We start from the raw sequence: 23,738 nt of genomic DNA on the forward strand, positions 1-23,738 counted from the left end.
CTGCCACTTGGCCTCTTTTGAATCCCTTAGTCACTCCTCTAGTGATCCTTGAAGTAGATTCCTGTGTTTTGCTATTGTCATTTGCAGCAAGGGAGTTCTAGTTTTAGAATGTGCCATGCTCCCTGGGTTCTTGTACTGTTGTAAACTTTTCTTCTTTGTGTCCTTTCTGGGCTTTTTAAATTTTCTTTTTTTTTCTGCTTTATTCTTCTATTCTCTAAGAGCCCCTTCCCTTCATTTACTGTACTATTCTAAGTTGCATAGCAGTGAGTGCTGGATTAGGAAGGCCTGGGTTCACATCCGCACTCTGCTACTTACCAGCTGTGTAACTTTGAACGAATTATTTAATCTCTCTGTAGGCCTTGGTTTCTTCACCTGTAAAATGGGGATACTAACAGTACTTACCTCTAGGCTTGTTGTGAGGCTTAAATGAGATTTATGAGATGCATAATAAAAGACAGTCTGACCCTCAAGTAAATGTTAACTCTTATTTATTTTAATATTGCTGCTAATATTAAAAATAATTTTATGGCTTAAACCACTGCCCCAGTGTAATCGACTACCAGCTCTTTACCTATCGCTGTGATCTCTCACCCACATTTTAGCCTACATTTGCAGCTGCCTCTGGGACATTTCCCTCACAGTTTCCACTGGCACCTCAAATGCAGCATGGACAAAGGTTAATTCATTCTCATCTGAATTTGTCCCCCACATTTCTGTTAATGGCATCATGTTATAATTTTCTCTTAATTTAGGATGAATCTTAGACTCTTTCCTTATCCTAAGGACATCATCATGAATGTGCAAAGATTTAACACAAACGTATTCATTGTTTATAGTTCTAAATAGTTGAGAATAGGAATTGGTTAAATAAACTATGTTAAATATATACAGTGGAATTCTCTATAATCATTAAAATTATGCAGAATATTTAGTATGAAAAAAATATTGCTCTCAAGTTGACTTATAATATGGTATGTACAGTACAATTCCATTTGACTTTTAGAAGTTTATGGGTGAATAGATAAAAGATGAGAAAAATAGCCACTGAAAAAATTTTGTTGCAGCTTTTCTGTCTCGTAGGATTATGAGTGATATTCTAATTTTAATCTTTTTCTTTTACAAATTTTCTAAAATCATCCGTACATTGCCTCCATATTTTTTTTTAAAAACCTCAAATTTAGAAAAAAAATGAGATCGGTAATGTCCAAGAGTCTTGCAAATACTTTATTGACCTCTTAACAATGGCTGAGAACAGTGCTGGATACAAACTTATAAATGTTTGTTGAATAGTGAATGAAATAGTGTTATCTTTCTGTGCATTTTTAGAAATAACTTTATAGGTTAAGAGTGTTTAATGCTTCAAGCATTCAGTTTGTAGATTTTTTTGAAAAGTATTTTTTTTTTGTTTGGAAGAAAGATTCTCAATAAACACAAAATAAACTAGATTGGATGTGGTGGGTGTTTTCTAATATTATGTAATTTATCATTTCAGATAATGTGACCAAAAGAGGAGCCTTTGGAACCAATTCTTCAGAAAACAATTTTCCTTCAGTAAAATTTACTCAGAGAAATGAACCAAATGATCACCATCTTAGCAATAAAGCTATCTTTCTTCGTACTTCGTCACAGTGTTCAGAAGAGGAACAGGTATTACCATAGCACATTTACAGAAACAGAGAAAAAAAACTTATCGTGAATTAATAGAAAAGAAAGAGACCATAATAAGAAACATCGGACAGCTATTGGATCAGTAACTCAGACTCCTAATTTTAGAAGGAGTGCCTTTGGGATACTTTACTGAAAATCATCATTACATTTCATGATTTCAACAGCCAACTTTTATGATAGTAACTTAATTATCCCCAATTTTTGTTAAAAACCTCTTAGGGATCTGCCATCTACAGATTTTTCTTGAAATTATGTCTATATTTTAGCTTGTCCTCTGGGACAAAAGAGTTCCTTTTTATAATTCTCTGTGTAAATGAGAGTTTCTTTTACCTGTCCTGGATTCATGTCCTTCAGACTTAAAGTAGAATATGTTATCTTGGTTCTTCCAAGATTTGGTCAATAAATAAATGTTAGATGCTCTCTTCCTAATCTTCGAGACTTCATAGACTATATTCACTTTCTCTTTAGCTATGGTTTTTAACTATCAAGGAATCCTAGTGGAAGCTGTTCTATTTTTTAAACCATTTGAGTTTCTACTTTCTATCTCATCGTGTATTCCCTGTGATATTGTGGACAGAATTGTATATGAGATTATGGTTTTATGCAAGGGAGAAAAATCTCCACGTTAGAAGTGTGTTTATATACAGCAAAGGGCTATAATTCTTTAATTCTATAACTTATTTCCAGTGAGGTGATTATGGGACAAGAACTTTTCTTTCTAGAGGATTCACTGTCTACTGGCCATCATTGGCAATTGGAATTACATTTTCTATTGAGTCTTTAACCAGTGTGTGAGAGGCAAAGAATTGTTCCACGATATTTTTTCCTAGTAACTTGAAAATGTTGTATTAGCATTCTCTGATTTGTCCTTCAGAGGCTCATTGGGATGGGATGGGACGGGGGCTGGGGTGATGAGGTGCGGAGTGTTCATATTTTACACATGAAAAACTTGGGGTTAAATAATTTACCCTAGGTTACACTGTAGATGAGTCTAGAAGACAGAAGTAGAAGTCAGACCTCCTGGAACCTATTCCCTGATGGCTGCTATGACTTAGTGAATCTGCTGTCACTAAGGTGTCATGGTTTGTCACTCATAACTAATCAACAGAAAGCAGAAAGGGAATTTTAGTGCCTGAAGGGCTACAACATCAGCTCCTTTATTTTCACTTGTTTCATCTTCCCATCAATATGTCCTCAATGTTTTTTGTTTGTTTGTTTGTTTTTCCAGATAGTGATGGATGAAGGCCAAAAAGTTGGCAGTTCCTTTCAGGGTGATCTGAATCGGGCAGGAAAGGTGAAGGTAAGGCATGATTCGATTTTATTCCATGGCCAAAACCCAGAAAGAGCATAAAAACAATAAAAACCTCACAGGACTCATTTGCTGTCTGTCATACAAATTTGGAGAATTCAGCAGATTTTGTCAATATGCTTTAAAAAAAAAAAGTGGTGTTTGATTATCTTAAACTGTCCTTGGTTGCCTGGGTTCTGGATCTTTTCTCCTCAAAGCTTTACAAATGGAAGGGGTGCTTCAATAGAGAAACGTGACTCTCGTCCTGACAATGTAACAGATTCTCAAGTTTTAGTACTGAAACCATCATATGGAAGATAAATTTTTGCTGTCCCTTGGAAGTCAAAAAATAACTGTAGTTATATACTTCCAAGTATGGAAGCTACAAGCCATGGTCTGGCGGGTAGAGAGTGGGGAAGAAAGACCCAGGCTGTGTTTTGAATTCCAATGATGAGATCTAAATTTATAATTTTACGGTATATTGTTATGTACATGTTTTAGGTCATAAGCATAAAAGGCATTTTGACATCATGCCTTTACTAGATCTGCCTTGGTGCCAGTGGTGAAATCATTTGTTTATTCACACTCTTTGATATTCACCCGAGATGAATTGGTTCATGTCTGAAGTGCTACCATTTTGTTAATCTAAAATGTCTCATTGTCAGCTTGCAGTGGAAAGCAACATTGAAATGCTGCTACTGTCTGTAAAGGTCATTTGCTCGGCTTTTTACCTTTGAAGTAATTTTCAGTTTTATTTGCTCAAAAGAGAGAACACTTGATTTTTTGCCCTGTTCACCTCTCTTGTGATTACCTGGGGCAGGATGATTTTGTCTTGAATGAACCTTCTCCCCTGCTTTCTTTAGTTTCTACTCTCTCTTTGGAGTTTAAAGCACACTGTTGTGAGAATAGCCAGACCCACCACCATCATTTGCTTGAGGAGCAAAAGCAATAAAAAAACCCCAAAAAACAGAAACATTGTTTCAGACTGTCTTGATGGTGGTATATATTCTGCGATAGAATCAGGAACAAAAACTTTTCAAAAACCTCCCAGACTGTTTTTTCCCTTTCAGTATAGAGATCTTACTGTGGTGCCTGTGAAATCCCGGCCAACTTCCAGATTTAGTGCTTCTTTCAGATGTCTCTGGGAAAGCACAGTGAACACAAAGATCTCTATCTGGGACTCAAAAGTTAATGAGAAAAGGAGATGCGTTTGCTCACTTGAGTGTTGTGGAAGTGGATCCACTGATTCTTAATTGCATATTTTTCTCTAGGTCTAATTTGCATAAAGATGATGTTAATCCTTTTCTAGGTAGACAACTTCCTTGATTTAGAAGATTTGGACTTGGATGAAGAGATTAAGCCCCAAATGAGTAAGAGTATGCTTTCTGTTTCCTTTCTACACTGCTTGACCTCTTTCTCGAAACTACAAATGAGACTTTAGACAGCTTTTCTTTTCTTTCTTTCTTTTTTTTGGGGCAATTCTTACCTCTACTTTCCCTGAAATAGGGAATACTGGAGTCCTGCAGTCTCTTTTTTGATAATAAAGATTTCAGCCGAAAGGTCATAGAAAACTTGTTGAAGGTTGTAATGCCTTTGGTCTTAAATGAAGGAAAGGTGTTCTTCCTCCCACCCCCCACCCCCATTTACCATGTGATTGATTTTTGGATAATTGTCTCAGAGTCATTTAAGTCAAACCCTTATTTCTTAGAAGCACCATGTTGTAAATGGAGATTATTTTTGAGTGCTACTTAAAATATCAGTTGATCATAAAAATCATAAAAATTATGAGAATTGATCATAAAATAAACAAAAAAATAAAATCAAAGTCTTTGCTTTTATAAATATTTATTACCAAACAATTAAAACTAAAGATATAGTGTGAATGTTTTTTCTGGGGCTTTCTCTGAGGTTTATGTAGATGAGGCCTTTTCCTTTCTTGGTTAACGTTTCTGTGTAAGACTAGGTATCCTTTGTTGCTCAAAGGGGCTTTGAAATATGTTCAAAATTTGAGTTACTTGTTTTGAAAACTCTCATTCCTAATTTAATATGTAAGAATATCTCAAAATTAGTTGAATGTTAGGGAAGGGGCAGTTTCCATGGGGTTTTGGTTGTTGGTGTTTGATTGTGTTTACAGTCCTTAGGTGGTCATAAACAGCGACTATGGTCATTATCGTTGGGGAAGGGGGCTTCTTTATAATCACACAGGAGTTAAAGTGCAGGGTGTAGTTGGTTGGGGGATGGCCACTGTCTGTAAACTGACTGTATAAGCCTCTGCTTTGGCTTCTCTGCCTGAATTTGAGAGGCTTTGGTAATTGGAAGCAATTAACATTTCTATTCTGCTTCCAAACATCACACTACTCTATTGAAGGCACTGTTACTCAAGCACTCTATTAACCAGTAGACTTCGCAGATTTTTTTCCGTACTTGCTTGGTTCAAGGGAGATCAGAGATCTAACAGAATCACAGAGGTTCTCTTAACTTTAATGCCTTAGGCAGCTCTGAATTTCTTTATTAGAGCAGTTTAGAGGCTCTGATTGGATTAGAAGGGATTGCTGAGGATTTATGAGGAAGCCAAATTTGTGGAGCAAGCACACTGTTTCTGGGTTTTGGGTGATTTGGGGAAAGGGAACAGATTCCTGGGTCCTAAGAAAGAGTCTAATTCAGAAGGTCTTTTGTGGCATCTAGTGATCTGCATCTTTAACCACTACTCCAGGGGATTCTGATATAGTTCATCTGTGGATGATACTTGGAGTCTGCACGTATACCTTTGCAACATAAAATTAATTTCATAGGAGGGCACAAAAGTGCACAGGTTGAATTTTGTGATAGTTTAAACTTCTTGCTTTCTGCTGGTAATGAGAAGGTCTGTATACTGACATAATCCTGCATAGCCAGCAAATTTGATTTTGGTTGTATCAATATTTTAAATTAGTCTTCTTACCTTTTCCATTATTTTCACATTGTTTTCTTTAAACTTTTTTTTTTTTTGGCTGCGTTGGGTCTTTCTCTAGTTGAGGTGTGCGGGGGCTACTCTTCATTGTGGTGCATGTGCTTCTCATTGTTGCGCAGCACGGGCTCTAGGTGTGCAGGCTCCAGTAGTTGCAGCACGCAGGCTCAGTAGTTGTGGCACCCAGGCCGGAGAGCACACAGGCTTCAGTAGTTGCGGCGGGCAGGCTCAGTAGTTGTGGCTCATGGGCTCTAGAGTGCAGGCTCAGTAGTTGCGGCTCATGGGCTCTAGAGCGCAGGCTCAGTAGTTGCGGCACACGGGCTTAGTTGCTCTGCAGTATGTGCGATCTTCCCTGACCAGGGATCAAACCTGTGTCCTCTGTGTTGGCAGGTGAATTCTCAACCACTGTACCACCAGGGAAGTCCCTCTTTAACCATCTTTTAAGTTTTTTTTTTTACCAGATCTGTTTCTGTTGTTTAAAAAATTGCAAAGAAATGTCTCACTAGTATGATTTTTCTGGAAATGAGATAACAGGTAGTTTTGCATTTGTGTATATAAAAGCTTACTGAGGCTGAACCAAGTCTCAGTGGACTTGGATGAGCTAGTCAGGACCTTCCCAGGTGTAAAATAATGTGAAAAGCCAAGGCTAAAAAGCAACCTAGGCTTCAGTGATCTATTCCAATTACCAAAAAGACCACCAAGCTTCACAATTTTCATAATGCACAATCTGGGTCATTTGAAAGGAAAGAAAAAAGAAATAGTTGTGCCAGGGTGAATTTTAGATTGCATCTGATTTGTATTACACTTAAGGAATGGAGCAGAAGGCAAATATTTATATCAGATGGGAAACGTGACATTTTAAACAGGCAAGTTGCTTGTATAATTTTGGCAGCTGAGGGGTTTACTGATTAGATTCTGTTGTTATTGTTTAAGCAACAGATTTGCTTGGGGCAACAAGGAAGTGAGTTGCCTATTGTTTTTCTACCACTGACTTTATTTGTTCACCTTTTTCATTTTCATAAATATTTTCCAAGATTCAGGCGCTTGTTTCTGTCCCAGTATTTGGCTTATTGTTTTGGCAGCCCAGGTGGAGACAGTTTTTCCAAGCAGACAACTCAGTGCTGTGCTATTGACCAGTTGTTAGAGGGAATCTTGGCCACAGAGTTTGGTGCCCTGTGTTTATTTGATGTCACATTAACCATTTTTTCCTCCTTTGAGATAAGATAGTTAACCTGATGGTTAGTTACTGTCATGCTCCAGACTGTTACCCGGAAAGATTATTATTTGGAATAGGTATTAGTTATTATGCTTTGGCCATTGGAGTAGGAAGAATCTTCTGGTCGTCTTTATTTTTTACCCCCTCAGTTGGCCCAGCATGTTCTCTGGATGAGTGCAGAAGGTCAAAGAGACTTTTTTGAGGCCTAGTTTTCAGAATTATACTGTCTTATACAAGTTTCTTGACCAGTGGGTATACTCATGCTATGGTTGATTGTGTTGGATGAAAATGGGCAACTGATTCCTGCACAAAGATTGGCAGCCTTATTTGATTTTCACTTTCAATCTCTCCAGTACTCCCAGTTCTAATGAAGCCATCATTTTCTCTCTCTCTCCATCTTTTTTAAAAAAATTCTTTCCTTATCTGTAACTTTAAAGCTTTATGTAGCCTATGAATGACCTGGACTCTTATTCAAAGATATTTAACAACGGTGACTGGATCCTGGAATAAAGTAAAGAATAAAACAGATCTGGTTCCTGTCCTTGGAAATTCATAGTTTATTGGAAGAATCAGACATATCACAAATATATAATTACATATGCTCTAGATCTCATGAGAGCATATGGCAGGGGAATTTAATTTGTCCATGGATCAGAGAAAGTGCTGAGAGCCTGAGATCTAAAGGATGAGTAATTATTAACTGGGTGAGGGGTGTGTAAGAGAGTATAGGAACAGCATAAGAACAGTGTGTGTAAAGGTCCTGAGCTAGGAGAAGATGGCATATTTCAGCCAACATAGAGTTCAGGCATTTCATTTACTTTCCACTTGGGACTGTTAAAAATCATTCTCTCATTACTTCAAAGATCACTAAAAGATCATTGAGAGGGAAAAATCCTTGCTTCGAAATGTTCCTCTATCCCTGTTCCTCCAATTTTTTTTTTTTAATGTGCAAACTTATCCATCTATTAAATTCAAACTTGAAAGCCATATGCTTCCACTCCATTCCTGAGAAGAGAACAGAATTGGGATGATAATTCCACCCTTTCAATAATTCCTCTATTTATGTATCCCCAAGGGTAAAGGAAGGCATTATCTAATTGGAGAGATTATGGGAAAAAACTGATGTGTATAGATGAGACATTTTGTTTCTTCTTTTGGGTTCATGCTGTTTGGAAGGTGTATGTCCTCTCTTCTGTGCCTGTGTCACCTTTCTTATAGTAGACACACTTTAAAAGGGGCCCAGGTCTGCCTTACATGGTGGTTTTCAACCTGAGAGATACACTGGAATCACTTGAGGAGCTTAAAGAAAAATGACAATACCTGGATCCTGCCTTTGGAGATCCTTTCCCAGTAGTCTGGTGTGTGTCCTGGGCATTGGCAGTACTTAAAGCTTCCCAGGCGACTCTAACATGCCTTTGAAGCTGAGAACCATCTCTAGACAAATGTCTGGAGGTATCACTCTCTGAGCCCCTACTCTAAGGGCTCTAGGGATGTGAAGAGGTTCTCCTTATACATGGCTGGATTCATGTCATCTGTGCAGACTCCCTGTCAGGCGGGGTAGTCCAAGGTCTAGACTTGGAAGGAAAGTTTGATAAGTAAGAGGGCAAATTGTGACTGCAGGACAAGCTCTATTTTCAAAGTCAGCTCTATTAGTTATAAAGCTCATATTTTGATCCCCATCTTTTTGACTCCTGTGTGGATTTTTCTTTTATTTCTGTATTTAAAGTAGAGGAATATGATTTATTATCACTGTCAAATGCCAACTTCGCCCATGAAGTAACTCTTCCCTGACCTTCCTGACCTTCCCCTTGGATGGGCAGTAATCTTCCTCTGTTTACATTTCCACTTTTATTTATTTTTCAGTTATTTTTTTTCTCAAAGTAAGTTTTCATTAATGTGTCTCTTGAAAGTGGCATATGGTTTATTCATATGCATGTACACATACACACACAAATAAAACTTCATCTTTTAATTGGTGTGTTTAATCCATTTACATTTAATGTAGCTGCTGATATATTTGGCTTTAAATTTCTTATCTTACTATTTTGTTTTCTACTTGTCCTGCAAGTTATATGTGCTTCACTCATTTTTTGCCTATTTTGGAGTAATTGAGTATTATCATATTATTGTTTCATTGCCCTCTATTTTTGCTGGGTAGAGAATTCTAGGTTTGTAATTTTTCTTTTTCAGAATTTTTAAGATGTTATTCTATTCTGTTATGGTGTTAATTTTTCCTCTATTGAAAACTGTCGAAAAACCAAGTGTCAATCTGATGGTTGCACATTGGAAGGTAATAGGTTTTTTACCTCATTTGACTACTTTTATGATTTTCTCTTTGTTTTTGTTTGTCAGTAATTTCACCATGCCCTGGCATTGTTAACTTTGTATTCTGTTTGGGGTTTGTAGATTCTTGTAAATGTTAGGAAATTCTCAGTTCTTACGTCTTCAGATATTACCTGTGCCCAGACTTTTCACCATGTCCCACATATCACTTATGCTCTTTCCTGCATTTTCCATCCTTTTTTATTTCCTTTCTTTCTTCAGTCCAAATATTTTCTACTATCTATGTTCTAGTTCAGTAATCCTTTCTTGAATTGTATCAAATATGATGTTAAAGCCATCAATATTTCAGTTATTATAGTTTTCAAGAGGTCTGGAATATCTATTTTTATAGATTTTAGTTCCCTGCCAAAATTTTCCATTTTTGTAATATATTTATTGGAATATATTAATCAATTATTTTAAAGTTCCTGTCTCATAATTCCAATAACTGAGATGTCCTGTGAGTCCATTTATATTATTAATTTTCCCTTTTGATCTGGTGTCTTTGTATACCTGGTAATTTTTGTTTGAATGCTGAACATTGTATATAAAATATTACATAGGCTCTGGATGATTATCTTAATCTTGTTTTAGAAAAGCTTCTCTTCAACATTTTGTTAGCAGTTAGAGCAGTCATAGGTCATCTTAATCCAATATGGGATTGAGCTGATTTGGTGACTGGGTTTCAGGCTTTATGACGGCTGCTCTACTTCTAGTTCTTGCTTACTGCTAGGGTGTAGCCCTTCAAGGTAAATCACAGCCCCTCCTTCTTGGAGATCCCAAACTCTGTTTTTTATCTTCACGGCACTGTGAACCTGTTGGTAGTTCTGCTAAGCTTCTCAGCCTCTTAGTCTATTTCTTCTTCACTTCTTGGTTTTTCAGCCTCTGCTTACAAATCAGTAAATGCCATAAGTTGAAAAACAGCTTAGACTCTTAGACTCACTTTCACTACTTTCCTTCTCTCCAGGATCTTGGCCCCTCAAGTTCTGGGCTTCCCTGGTAGCTCTCTAATGCCTTTAAGTAGTTGATTTTTTATCATTTATTCAGCTTTTCTAATGTTCTTGGTGGGAAGGTCAGACTCATATTAAATGTGGTCTGGGAGCTCCTTGGAAAACCCCAAGTTCTGAAGGTCAAATAAGCTGACGTTTGCACTGATGTTGCAAAAGCAATGATGGGTAAAGATGCTAGTAACTTAGTGTGAATCAAGGTAGAAGCACCAAACTATACTAGTAGTCACTGTAATCTTCACTGTCCTGAATTTGTAATTAAAGCAAATGCCAGTTTCCATTGCAAATGTCCTTGATGAAGTGGTAAAAATTATTAATTTTATTAAACCTTGATGCTTGAGTACACCTCGTCTGCTGCATACTGAAATACAACAGTTGTATTTCACATATACATGAAATACATGAAAATTTTTTCATGAAAAAATGAAAAACACTTTTTCATGAAAAAACACTTGTGCAATTGAGGGGTATGCTGAACTTTTGTTTTTTCTTTCATGGATCAACGTTTTTACTTGAAAGAATGACTGACAAAGTATAGTTCTCAAAAAAGAATGAAGTGAGCCTGTCTCTACAAGACAACAGCTGACAGTATTCATTGCCAATGATAAAATTGGCAATGGATCAAGTGAAAATTGGATTTTTGGAAAACTTAATCCAGTACTGTGAGCTTGACAGCTTCCCAATATTTAAAGCCTTTTCTGATAAAATTGGTAATGTTAACTCATGTGATTTTTATATTGCATAATGAAATATGTCAACATTTGAAAGATCTGCATAACACAGTGAACCACCATTTTCCAAATAACCAATATATGATGTTACAAAATCATACACAGGAGCGCAATCCATTCAACATGTAAGAGAGACCAATGGATTTTAACATAAGAGTATGAAAAAGTTACTGAAAGGGTTTCATATTGCACATTGAAATTATTTTTAAAAACTTTGTCATTTGTCAATATCTAGTGTGTATCAAAGAATAATATCCCCAGTTATATAAAAAGAGTATTGAAATAGTCCTCCCCTTTCCAGCTACATATCTGTGTGAGACTAGAGTTTTATTCATTTTCATCAACTGAAACAGCATATTCCAAAAATTCAATGCAGAAGCAAATATAGAATCCAGCGTTCTTCTATTTAAGACAGACATTTAAAAGATTCAGACAATGTAAAACAGTGCTTCTCTTCTATTTTCTTTGTTTTTGGAAAAGAGGTTTTTTAAATAAAAATATTTATTTTAATATATGATAGTATTATTTTAATGATTCAATAAGCAAATATTTGAAATTTTAATTTCTAATATGGTAAATATTGATAGATATCACTCCCATAAACAAAAGCTCTTTGGGGTCTTCAAAAAATTTTAAGAACAAGAACCACCTGATATAAACTATCATAGCTGGAAGCTATGTGCAGAGGAGGCCTGAGTGCATTTCTTATCTGTATCCTTTTTGGTCTTGAGGAACACCCGAAATTTCAGGAAATTTTGGCCATTTCTACATGGCAACAAAGGAATGGATTGGTTAATTTTTATAAATATGACAGGGAGACTAAATATTATTGTCTAGATTATCAGATGTCAGGTAGATGGCTTACTTTTTAATGTTGTATTAAATTACATGATTATAGCCTTTGACTTGCTGGTCATTGGCTAAATGCAGAAAGACAAATGGCACAAACACATAGTTTATAAACGTTGGACGTTCTTGTCAGGTAGTTGAGAAAGAGGTTGAAATGCTTTCAACCAGGCTTGCCATCCAACATCAAGATTCGTTTATCGAGAGGTGCCTTAACTCTACAAAGCACATCAGTCAAGATGGTGGTATTTAGCTAAGAAGGAAACTAATTGTTTTAGAAACAATAAGGTCAGATGAAGTGTTTTAAAGATAAGATTTCAGTTGGGAAAGCTTTGCAGAGAACTTCAGAAATTCCATTCCCCATCATCAATGAATACAATCATTTTCCCCCTGAGAGAATGAATATTTAAATAACCCATCAGTGATTATAAAATGGCTAAAAGATAACTTGTGTCTTCTTTATAGCTTGTGTCTTATCAGACTATTCGTGTGCATATTGGTTTCACTCTTTTATAAATCTGTCCTATTTAGAGTTAAAGCAGTTCAATTTTTGTGTTGACTATTGTCTGATTTTATGTATAAAAATCCTACTCCTGTAAAAAAAAAATTTAGTTTTTGAGGGAAAGGACTATACATATTTTGCATCATTCACAATGTCCTGTGGATAGGTAGACTCTTCATACTTGCTGTTCAGTTTAAAAGTTGAGATGCAGGAAATTAATTTCCTTTCTGCAAGTATGTGCTGAGAATTTACTACATATAAGGTGTCGTGTTAGGCTCCAACAGCTATACGTCTGTGCATTTTACCTTTACACTGGAGAAACAAATGACAGGAATGGGAAATGCAGTGGATACTGAGTCATATTGTTTTGAAAGAATTGTACCCATGGCAGTGGAATTCTTACGAAATAAACCATTTTTGTTGAAAACCCTACCTTCTTCGCAAACACATGAGGGATGTGAAGAGTTTCAGCAAAGGAATTGCAGAGTTGTCCCTCTTGGTGCACAGTACTGTCCATCAGATTTTTAAATAGCTCTGAAAGCAGGATTGATTTTGATTTCACATTCAAAGGGATGTCTGCACTGGCAGCCAATGGGTATGGTAGATATTGGTTTTCACATTAAGAGGCTTGAACCTTTCTCTTCTTGCCTCTCTTGTTGGCAGGCCCCTAACCAGTGAGGGAGGTTAGCTTTGGACTCATAAAGGAATACCTTAGAAAGCCAGTTTTTCCACCAACCTTATTGAATTTAAAAATATTACTTCTCTGGGACCTCCCTGGTGGCGCAGTGGTTAAGAATCCGCCTGCCAGTTCAGGGGACACGGGTTCGATCCCTGGTCTGGGAAGATCTCACATGCTGCGGGGCAACTAAGCCCGTGCACCACAACTACTGAGCCCACGTGCTGCAATTACTGAAGCCCACGTGCCTAGAGCCCGTGCTCCACAACAGAAGCCACTGCAATGAGAAGCCCAGGCACCACATGAAGAGTAGCCCCTGCTCCCCCACAATTAGAGAAAGCCCGCACGCAGCAGCGAAGACCCAACGCAGCCTAAATAAATAAATAAATTTTTAAAAAAATTTTAAAAGAAATATATATTAAAAAATATTACTTCTGGTTATAAAATTGTAAAATGCCCTGAACACTTACTAATCACGCTAATGTGCTATTGTAGTGACATTTCTTGGCCCTGAGTTTGGAGGTACAATCTGATAGATTTTAAATAATGTATGTGGTGAAAGTGCTTACTTAAAAGTAAGTTCATGATGTGACAGCGTGAGCTAGGAGCACGGGCTCCGCAGACAGACTGCAGCTGTGGCGCCGTGAGTGAGGTGGCTGGGGTGACTCTCGGTGTTAGAGCTCATTGCCTCTAAAAGGGGAAGTAACAGAGTTGTTGAGAGGATTGGCGGAGTTAATGCATGTAAAATGCCGGCTATTACTGTTTTTATTTCTCCTAATTAATCAGGTCATATTCTATGATTTCAATAATTAATCATAGTAGAACTTCCTTCTTCACCATCCCCCTGCCCACGTGCTCAGTTTCTAGGCTGTTTGCCATGTTCCCTGTTGCTGAAGTCTTAAGAATTTTGTAATCGTGTCTTTTGTGAAGGTGATAGCTGTAGCGGTGAGAGACGTATTTCAAATAAGTTTCAGTTTTTGAATATCAGTACCTGCTCAGTTATCTCCCCATACATGCTGCCCTTGGCAACAACCAAGGCATGCCTGTTGTTAATTAATCACTTCCACTGAGAACTTAATTAGTGTCTTAATTAGGATCATCACTGAGTAGCAGGCAGCAGCATCTTGCGCCAGCTGCAAGTTATTGGTTGCAGCCTTTCTGGTCCTGCGAAAACTTAGACGGAGGAGGGATCCTGTTGTGCTTCTGTTTGTTTTTCTCTTCAGAGAAAGCTGCGGAAGGTCATCAGTTGTCTGTGATGCATCGATGTTCTGTCACACGTGCAAAAATAAGGAAACACATCCACTTCTAATGGATCGATCAGAAAACCAAGATTGGCTTTTGAATTCTTGTGATTGTGCTAAACAAGCGGGAAACACACTGTTGTTGTTTGCATGCGTTGAGAAGTAGGCCATGCGTTCTGAGTATGACAGAGTATTTCATTTTTCTGCTGGAAGTTAAAGTTCCTTCCTTCTGGCATCATTGTTTTTTAATATGTTTTTTTGAAATATTGCCATATTGTTACAGGATGAAATCAGCACTCCATTTTCTTTCTCTTCACCCCCTCAGGAAAATATGGCAAAATGAGGCAAAAGTAGCATCTTCTTGACTTATTTTCCTGTAGAAGTAGAAATTGGGTTGAGGGTGAGAGGCGTGATCAAGTTATTCCCAAAACAACATTTCTCCCAGACCTTTTGGTTGGATTGTAACATTGCAACTATAAAATAAAAACTAACGCACTGACGACTTCTATTTTATACAAAGGAGAATCCCTTGAGTCAAGTTCCCAAGTGAGGACAGGCATTGTGAAATGGACCTACTTCACTTGAGCATATTTGCTCATTTTTTTTGACTATCATAGACTTTTAGATGACTTAGGTCAATTGTGGACTTGGTGAAGGGATCAAGTGAAATATTTTGTATTCGACAGATTTGCTGCTGCTTCCAGGAGAGGTGGAGCAGGACAGGAGCATGAGTGTTCCTTCTTACATTCCTTCCGTGGCCCAGCCTCTTACCTCTGGAGTGAAGCCAAGGCCCACTGGAAAAGGAGCAGGGGAACAAAGGGAAGAGGTACTCCACAGGGAATTCAATCCTCTTGAAATTGCCTTGATTTTGTAACTAGTCCTTTCAGAGAAATGCCACTATACCCGTGTGCTTCTGTATTTTTCTGAGATTTGGGAAGATTTACAGTTCAGGTTGCTTAATTGGGTCCCTCTCACTGCCATCTCTCTCTAATGTGTATAATCCCTTTTATACACACAGAGAGAGCAATTATGTTTTTACGTGGAAACTATGTGTCATGATGTTCGCCATGCTACAGGGACAGTGCTACTTGGGGACTCCGCAAGAGAAAGGATGGAAAGTTTTCTTATCTCTTTTAGTCTGCACTGGCCACTTTTCTTTTTATTATTGTTTCCAAGGTCCTAAAAACATTTTGCATTCGTTAAGGTAAGGCCAGGCTGCTATAGTAGGCAATCCCAACAATAAATCAGTGGCTGAAAGGAGACAGAAGTTTATTTCTCTCATGTAACAGTCTGTAGAGAGCCTTTAAAATGAGCAGGTGCTTCTGTTCCCTGGGGTTACCAGGGCCCAGGTTCCTTCTCTCTGGATCTCCACTGCACCTCAGGACATTGTCCTCATGTGCATATTCCAAGTCAGGTCGCAGTCCTACCTGCAGGGGCAAGGGATGAGAGCATGGGAGCAGCAAGTTCCCCCAAGGCTTAGGACTCAGGGCTCTTCATCTCTGCTCACATTCCATTGGCAGCCACTTAGTCTCATGTTCCTATCTGGTCACTGGGGAGGCTGGGAAATGTCATCTAGACATGCGCTTCACCAGCACAGGAGAATGGAGTCTCCCACATGTAAATGCTCCCAAATGCACAACTTGAAAGCCATCTTTCACCATCATTTGCAACTCATCAACAATTACTTAACAAGCGTGTGCCAACCAAGGCTGCTGGTGGTGCTGGGTAGTGACTTTATCACCTTTATTACTCTAGCATGAAAGGGGATCGGCACAAGAAGCTGTTAAGGGCTCTTTATTACTGCTTCCTAATAAAAACACTAGGGTGTTTCGTGATTACTTAGTTGTTTGGGTAATAGTCTTGTCACTTGATGTTATGGAAGCAGTCATTCAATCAGAAGTAATCCACACATTTCAATTTTAAATTGCCCTTTTCTCGTAGAACTTTTGTTCACTGACATCACAGAAGTCTATCTAGGATGCTTGCAGACTTATATTAAACCCCAAATTGTTTACCAGATAAACTTGCGGAGATAGCCACTTTTCAACGCGCTTTTTGAATTATAGATTGCTTTCCCTGAGTATTAAGAAACTATAATTACAAGGTGATTTCTAGCAGGAATCTGTTTCTTTTAAAGACTTGTTCATGTTCTTGACTTCCGTTGTGACCATACAAATTATTGGACCAGTCAGTGGTCAATGGCACCTAGTGCCATTATAGAAATTGTTACAAAATGGTTTTAGTTGATGGGTTAAAAAAAAAAAAAAAAAAAGAATGATTTCTGGAATCAATCATATAGCCAGTAAAATGCTAGTTAAAACCGTGTGTATGGTTGTATCTTTAAAAGGAGTATAAATTTCTTCCCAGAGAATGTGAACATTTTTCAATGTTCGAATCAAAATGATATGAACAATTTTTGTGTTGGCAAAAATGAGACATAGATGAATAATTTGCTGCTTTTTAAAGATCCAGGGTAATACTTTGGGTGGGAATTTAATTTCCAACCACTATTTGTTAGAGAAATGTTTTAGACTGTCTAGAGTCACAATACCACACCAACTCTGCCTTGGTTTAATAGTATTAATCTTATTTTAAAATACCCAATGTAGGTAAAAGAACATAATCACTTCCAGCACATGCAACGGGCTATTTTGGGTGAGAGATGGTAGTTGCTTTTTGTGATGTCAATCTCAAAAGATGAAACTTATCCTGGATGTCCTGACTTCCTCTTAATTGCCTAATGAGAATCCGTAACTTCCTGATATGGACTGGACCCATTGAGTTTTTTTCCTAATTTTATCGCTGCTTTTATACATGTGCATTTCCTCCTTACAGTCAAACGTTTTTCAAGAGCCTTCCACTTTCCCTTTGTGAATAACTTCTTGCCGTAGTTACTCTATTTTGATGAATTTTGGAAGTTTTGAACAACTTTACTGAACAAAAAGAATTCACATTAAGAAGATGAAAAATTGAGTTCTTGTCCTACTTCCCAAAATATAGAAGAGGTCATTGAAGAAACTTTTGTAGTATTTTAATGGGAGATTGCCTGTTTTTCCAATTCAAAATGGGACTCTAGGGCTTCCCTGGTGGCACAGTGGTTGAGAGTCCGCCTGCCAATGCAGGGGACACGGGTTCGTGCCCCGGTCCGAGAGGATCCCACATGCCGCGGAGCGGCTGGGCCCGTGAGCCCGTGAGCGCTGAGCCTGCGCGTCCGGAGCCTGTGCTCTGCAACGGGAGAGGCCACAGCAGTGAGAGGCCCGCATACCGCCAAAAAAAAAAAAAAAAAAAAGGGACTCTAAAATTTTTCACCTGTATAGACAGTTTATTTATCATATTACTGTGTAAGATAACCTACAGCTAAATGCTGCTGTTATTGATTTGAGCGTTAGTTCTATTTACTTTAATTTGCCTACATGGTACTGTGAATGAAAATGATTCCTTCTGTAATAGTGTCCCTCTTAGAATAAATCACGTGAGCAATTTTAAGAAAACTAGCAATTTTCTAATAGTGTACAAATTCTATTCCCTGAGAGGCTACAAAAAATTTCAATTAGATTTGAAATTAGATGCCTGAAATCCACATGTTTCTCTCAGCTCCTTAGGCAAAAGTAACAAGTTAATAACTTAATTCACAGTTGTTTTCTGTTTCGTAGCAGGGGATTTGGTGTTCCATTGCACGAATTTTGCTCTTTGAAATAAGTCAGAAGTTCAGTTTGCAATCTAAAAAACTTGGAGCCTTATATCTTAGAACCTCAAAATGACCCTAACTTGAAAGAAGAGAATTCCCAAAGTATGCCACAGTAGCCAACAGCTGAAATGTATAAATAGAACTGCAGCTGTACAGTATTTGAAAAGCTGTCATTTTGAAGATCACAGTGATGTGTTCTGAACTGCACTGTACACCAGGGTTCACTTTGAATTACATATATGCCCCTTGTCTTAGAAGACCCTACATTCACTCGTGTGTGTCTCTATAAGGTTATTTAATTAAAATGCAAAAAAGTCAGAACTAGTGCCGAATTCAGTGCTTTGCGTATAGGAGACATGCAATAAGTATTGAATGAACAAATAATCAGGAAACTTTCCTCGCTACAGGGAGTGATTTTCTGGTATAATAAGATGGTTAGGGTCCTTGTTTCTTTCCTTCTCTATTGGTTCATTGCCCTCAACATGTAAACATGTTTAAGTCTCTCCCATCCTTAACGAAATGAAAGAAAACTAAAGAAAAAACAACCTTCCCTTTACCTCGGACCCCCCTTGGCTATTGTCTGGTCTTTTTTCTCCCTTTTCATACAGACTTCAGAAACCAACAGACTCGACTCCTCTTGTTGACTCTGCTTCCTTTCCCCTCACTCTTCATTCAGTTCATTGCAAAATGCCCTTGGTCTAATCACCTGCCTGGACATATTCAGAATAAAGGTACTTTATCATTGCCAATCATCCCAATGGACAATTTTCAGCCTTTATTTTAATGGGACTGTCTACTGTGCTTTTTACCATTGATTTTCCCTGACACTCATGGTCCACTGGTTCTCTCTTCCCAGCTCTTCTCAGATTCTTTGTGTATTTCTCTGAGTGTTCTTTCCCTGCCTCCTTTGGGGGTTTTCCCTCCATGCTTCCCTTAGGAGTTGGTATTCCTCAGGGTTCCATGCTAAACCTACAGCTCTTCCCACTTGCATACTTAGATGTGTTTTCATCTATAGGTTACTACCTTTTGTGCTTATGTCTCCAAATCTGTATCTCCAGCTTCAGACCTTTTGCTGAGCTTCAGGTTTGTGGGTTCAATTGCCTGTTGACAATTCTATCTGGATTCCTTGAGGTATATTCAAATCAACATGTTAAAAACTGAGCTTCCCTTCCATATCCAAATCAGTCATCAAGTGCTGTTAATTTCACTTTCTAATATTTTAAAATATCTGCTCTCAATGCCCTGTTCTCATGATCTTGTCTGGACTGCTTCAGCAGGCTCCTGACTAGTCTCCTGACTCCCAATCTACCCTCTGTTCAGTCTTCAGAGTGACCTTTCTTGATGTACCCTCCAAGAGGGCAGGGTCTCCTCCTGTTCTCTGCACGCCTGTGTCTCATTGTAGGTGCTCAGTTAACATTTGAATGAAGGAAGGAATTTATTCGAAATGCACAGATACCAAGTATCTACCTGCTTTCAGAAAATCCTTCAGCAACTTTTCATCATCTCTGGGAAAAGTAGCATATAAGACCTGCCATGATCTGGCACCGTCTTCATCTCTTGCCACTCTCTACCTGACATTTTCTGCTCTGACAACACTGAACTACTCGCAGATACACATATGTGAAATTCTGTGTGTTTCTGACTTGGCCTGTTCATGAGACCTGCTTTTGTCTGCAAAGCTCGTCTTCCCTCAACCTTGTTAAATACTATTACCTTAGACAGCACCTCTTCCAGAAAGCCTCCTCTGAATCCTTCCCAGTGCCTTCCAACCTGGGCTGGGTTAGGTGTTCCTTCTCTGTTCCTGTCACCTTCTAACTATACCATGTGTACTTACTACATTTTACTACAATGATCTGTTGACGTGTCTATCTCATTTCTCTGTGATTTCATACAAGTCTGCATCTTTGTATCCTCAGCACCTACACAGTGCCTAGATTTTAATAAACATTTGTGGAAAGAATGGAATATATCTGAATGATTGCAGGAGACTATTCCTCTGACATTTTGATCCAGAGATGTACTGGCCACCTTGCAGTATAGAGAGACAGTGATACCCCCAAAATGTTTTAAAAGGTCTTGAGTATTATATTTTGGCATTGCAGATATGAAATTATTATTATTCTTGGTTTCTTGCTTTTATATTTCAGCATTTAATTGATTGCCTAAGGAATTAATCTAACAATGATAGCTGCTGTTAATAACTCAGTTTCTAATTGAAGACATTTATAAGTATATTTTTATATTTTTAAGTGTATTGTAAATGAATAATTATTGTGTTGGCCTCATATGTTTATTGGCTAGCTAGGAACTTATTTCTTGTTGCTGTTTCGGTTAATAACAAATGACTGATGAAGGAAACCATGCTCCACAATAGAGAAAAATTTCAGTGTATGAAAAAGAACTTAAAGGAAAATAAAAAACTTTTCACTTAAGGATAAATTTCTATATCTCTAGTTCCATACTGTTGGATATTATGGCCGAAAGGTGTATGGGGACCGTGGGGAAGGGAGAGGGGTAAGAAGGTGGTGGGTTGGACCCTATCTGGGAGAAAGGACTAACTTGGTCACAGGAGTCAGCCCTCGTCAGAGAGTCTGGAAGTTCAACATACAAGCCTTAGTCTGTCTGCGTTGCTGATAAAAGGTGGGTCCTGAGTGGGGTGATGAGTGGGGAGGTGAGTAGGATTTTCTGGAGAGTGGCCATACTCAGTTGAGGCTAAGTTAAGCTTCAGCACTTTACCCTCTGTGCTCCTTTAGCCCTTTTTGCATCCCTCTGTTGGGGAGCATGGAGCATGATAATGAAATCACTCATTTACTTCCATCTTCTCCCTGAAGTTATGAAACCTCATGGGCACAGATTTTGCTTCTTTTCATCCTTGTGTTCCCGGTATCTAATTCACATTAAGCACTCAGTGAGTGTTTACGGAGTGAACACGTAGAGGGCAGGGAGGTGGGCATGTGAGGGTTGCTCGGGCTGGGTGAGGGAGCGGGGAGGGTGGTATGATGGTCTCGCTGGGATTTTAGCTCAGCAAAGGGATTTGTCTAATTTGAACCTGCTTTCCAGCCTCAGAGGGAGCTGTGTGAAGGCAAAGTGACAGCATCTAGTGAGCGTGGCTAGTAAGGTCTAGGCAGGTTTTAGAGACCGCAGGATAGGGTTCAAAGTCCTAGTGCAATGGGCAGCCTGAAACTTGGTGGACATGTGGATGGCAGGTCTTCAACCAGGTGTCCATGGACAGTAAGAATCCCTTCAGACAGAAGCCCTGGCAGAGAGGGGGCTCTTTCTCGTCTTCTGCCAGGACCAGCCCTGCAAACCTCAGCGCTTACTGTTGGATAGAGTTAGAGACGGCGAGGATGCTTCTATTCAGGGAATGAGCATACTGTGTCCTTGTGTCCGTGTTTCTTCCTTTGAGCTGGTCTTAGCCATATTACCCCCACTGTCACTTTGTGGTGACGATAAATTTAATTTTCAGAAAGTGACCTAAATGGACAGATTAGCCACTCGGCAGACTGAGTTGCTTCCAGGGTGCAGCTGCTCTTTTAAAGATAGTCATGGTATTATGTGGATCCTCGAGTGCATTTTTTTTTCTCTTTTTTTTTTTTTTTTTGAGTGCATTTTTTTATGATAGGCTGTGAGAATTTTTTAGCTTATTTAGAAAATATCTTTTCTCCCAAAGAGCTATGACTTGGCTTAGTGAAAACTTCAAGGTCGATCTGTACTGGTGTTTTTTGTTGCTAAGGTGAAGCTTTATCTACAGGTCGCCCGGGATTCAAATCTTGCTTCTCTTCCTTACTAACTGTGTAGCCTTGGCAAGTTACTTAACCTTTCAGAGCTTTGTAAGATGGGTTGTTTGAAGATTACCGCTAATGCCTGCACGGTTCCTAGTACTGGGGCTGGCGCGTGGTGGGGACTCACTCAGTGGCAGCTCCCATCATTACCTTTGTCAGGAAAGCACACAGACACTTTCTAACAAAGAGGAAGTGAGCAAGTATCTGAAATTTGTTCTCGTGCTGGTTTTACCGAGAAAGGATGATAGATGGCTGGGTGTTTGCTATTAGCGCTGCACACCCAACTACAAGATGCAACTTGCTAAACAGATAGGAGGTATCTACTTTTCATGTTTTGGGGTGCTTTGTTTTTGTTTTTTGCACCTTTGGTAACAGTACACAGTTGCTGAGCTAGATGCTCCATTTTCAAGAACATTGCAAAAGCCACTAAATGAGATCATTTTCCATGCAAGAATATTGAAAGCTGATTATAGCTTCAGGGCATTTTTTTCATTCTTGCATAAGCCATCCTTTTCAATTATTTCAGCATCACCATACATAATAGAGAGCGACACAGAGGTGCTGGGTGATTTCACTGTATCACACACCATTTCCTTTTGGAGAGGCCTTTTAAGGGGTGATACAGTGAGATTTAAGGCATTAAATCTCTTTTGTTTATTGGAAAATATGCTTTTTTTAATCTACCTTCCTTTAGGAAGTCTTTAAAATTGACAGATTATGAATAAGTAGATACAAAAGTATTACATCTCTTTGCAGCTACTCTGAGTTGCAGATAAATTCTGTAATATTTTAAAAATTCTTGGTAGGAAGAAAGGATCCTGGATTTTTTAATTTAGGGTGCTACAATGTGTTTTAATTCCTGCTGCTATTGGCCCAAGTATTATCTGAAGAAGTAAGTATATTAAGCAGAGAGTATTTTTATCTTTGAAAATGATGTTTTATTGCTACAGGTCTTTTTTAGTAAGTGGTAAAAGTGTCCTTAAGGTTGACCAAAATCTTAAGGTATATTTTCTCACATTTGAATATAACTCTTAGTTTTTCCATATGCCTGTAGCCCTAACACTACAAATGGTAAAAATGTAATGAATGTTTGCAAGAGAGACTTTCTGATTCTTCTTGCCGTGGGCAGAATTAGTTAATGATATTCATTCAGATGCAGGATGGTACAAATGGGGCATATTAAGAGGCTTAAATTAGGTCAAATTGAATAATTGAAGTTATTCCTTTACTTAAAAACAGCTTAATCAGCTCAGAGTGCTGAACTCTAAAAAAAGTTTAATTAAATATTAATAGAGAGTTTATGTTTTCAACTTTATCTTCATTTACAATGATTATATGTTATTTTCCTCCTTTGTTACCTTTTATAGATAGTCGGAGGTGAAGTTCGGCCCTTCTCACTTGATGGAGAATTTGATTATGACGCTGTGATGCTAACCCCCAAGTTCACTCCTGCAGAGATAGATACCATCAAAGAGCTATGCAAGCAAAAGAGAAAGAGCACAGACTTAGAGAAACCCCGGGACTGATCCACCAAGACATCTTCGTGTTTATTTTTATTTTGTTCTTATTCGAGCAACATTAGAATAAAATATATACCTACTATAATCCCTTTTGTGGAAATTTGTGTGTGCGTTGATTTATCAGAGTTATTTGTCAGTAGGGAGATGAAACTTTATAGGGTTTTATGAGACTCTACCCTTACAGAGTTCTCTTCTGTCACATGGCTGCATCCATGGCTGGTAGGGGGAGATGGAGGTGGCAAATGGGGACAGGAAGCGGTGCCTACAGAAGGGTCCATCTGATGAGAGTGCGGAAACTAGGTAA

At 38.3% G+C, this 23,738-nt stretch overlaps 1 protein-coding gene across 3 annotated transcripts in view; it reads left to right on the forward strand.

The window, feature by feature from the left end:
- The window catches only part of IFTAP (intraflagellar transport associated protein), a 60,006-nt gene extending 36,487 nt beyond the window's left edge, over nt 1-23,519 (forward strand). For all 3 annotated transcript variants that reach the window (XM_032641669.1, XM_032641668.1, XM_032641670.1), the window contains exons 3-7: nt 1,493-1,647; nt 2,897-2,968; nt 4,266-4,326; nt 15,131-15,270; nt 23,282-23,519. In XM_032641669.1, the coding sequence (XP_032497560.1) occupies nt 1,493-1,647; nt 2,897-2,968; nt 4,266-4,326; nt 15,131-15,270; nt 23,282-23,440 (587 nt within the window). In that variant the 3' untranslated portion in view covers nt 23,441-23,519. The remainder of the gene's footprint in view (nt 1-1,492; nt 1,648-2,896; nt 2,969-4,265; nt 4,327-15,130; nt 15,271-23,281) is intronic.
- The last annotated feature ends 219 nt before the right edge of the window (nt 23,520-23,738 follow it).

This window comes from Phocoena sinus, chromosome 8 (assembly GCF_008692025.1).
Source record: "Phocoena sinus isolate mPhoSin1 chromosome 8, mPhoSin1.pri, whole genome shotgun sequence".
Lineage (NCBI taxonomy): Eukaryota > Metazoa > Chordata > Mammalia > Artiodactyla > Phocoenidae > Phocoena > Phocoena sinus.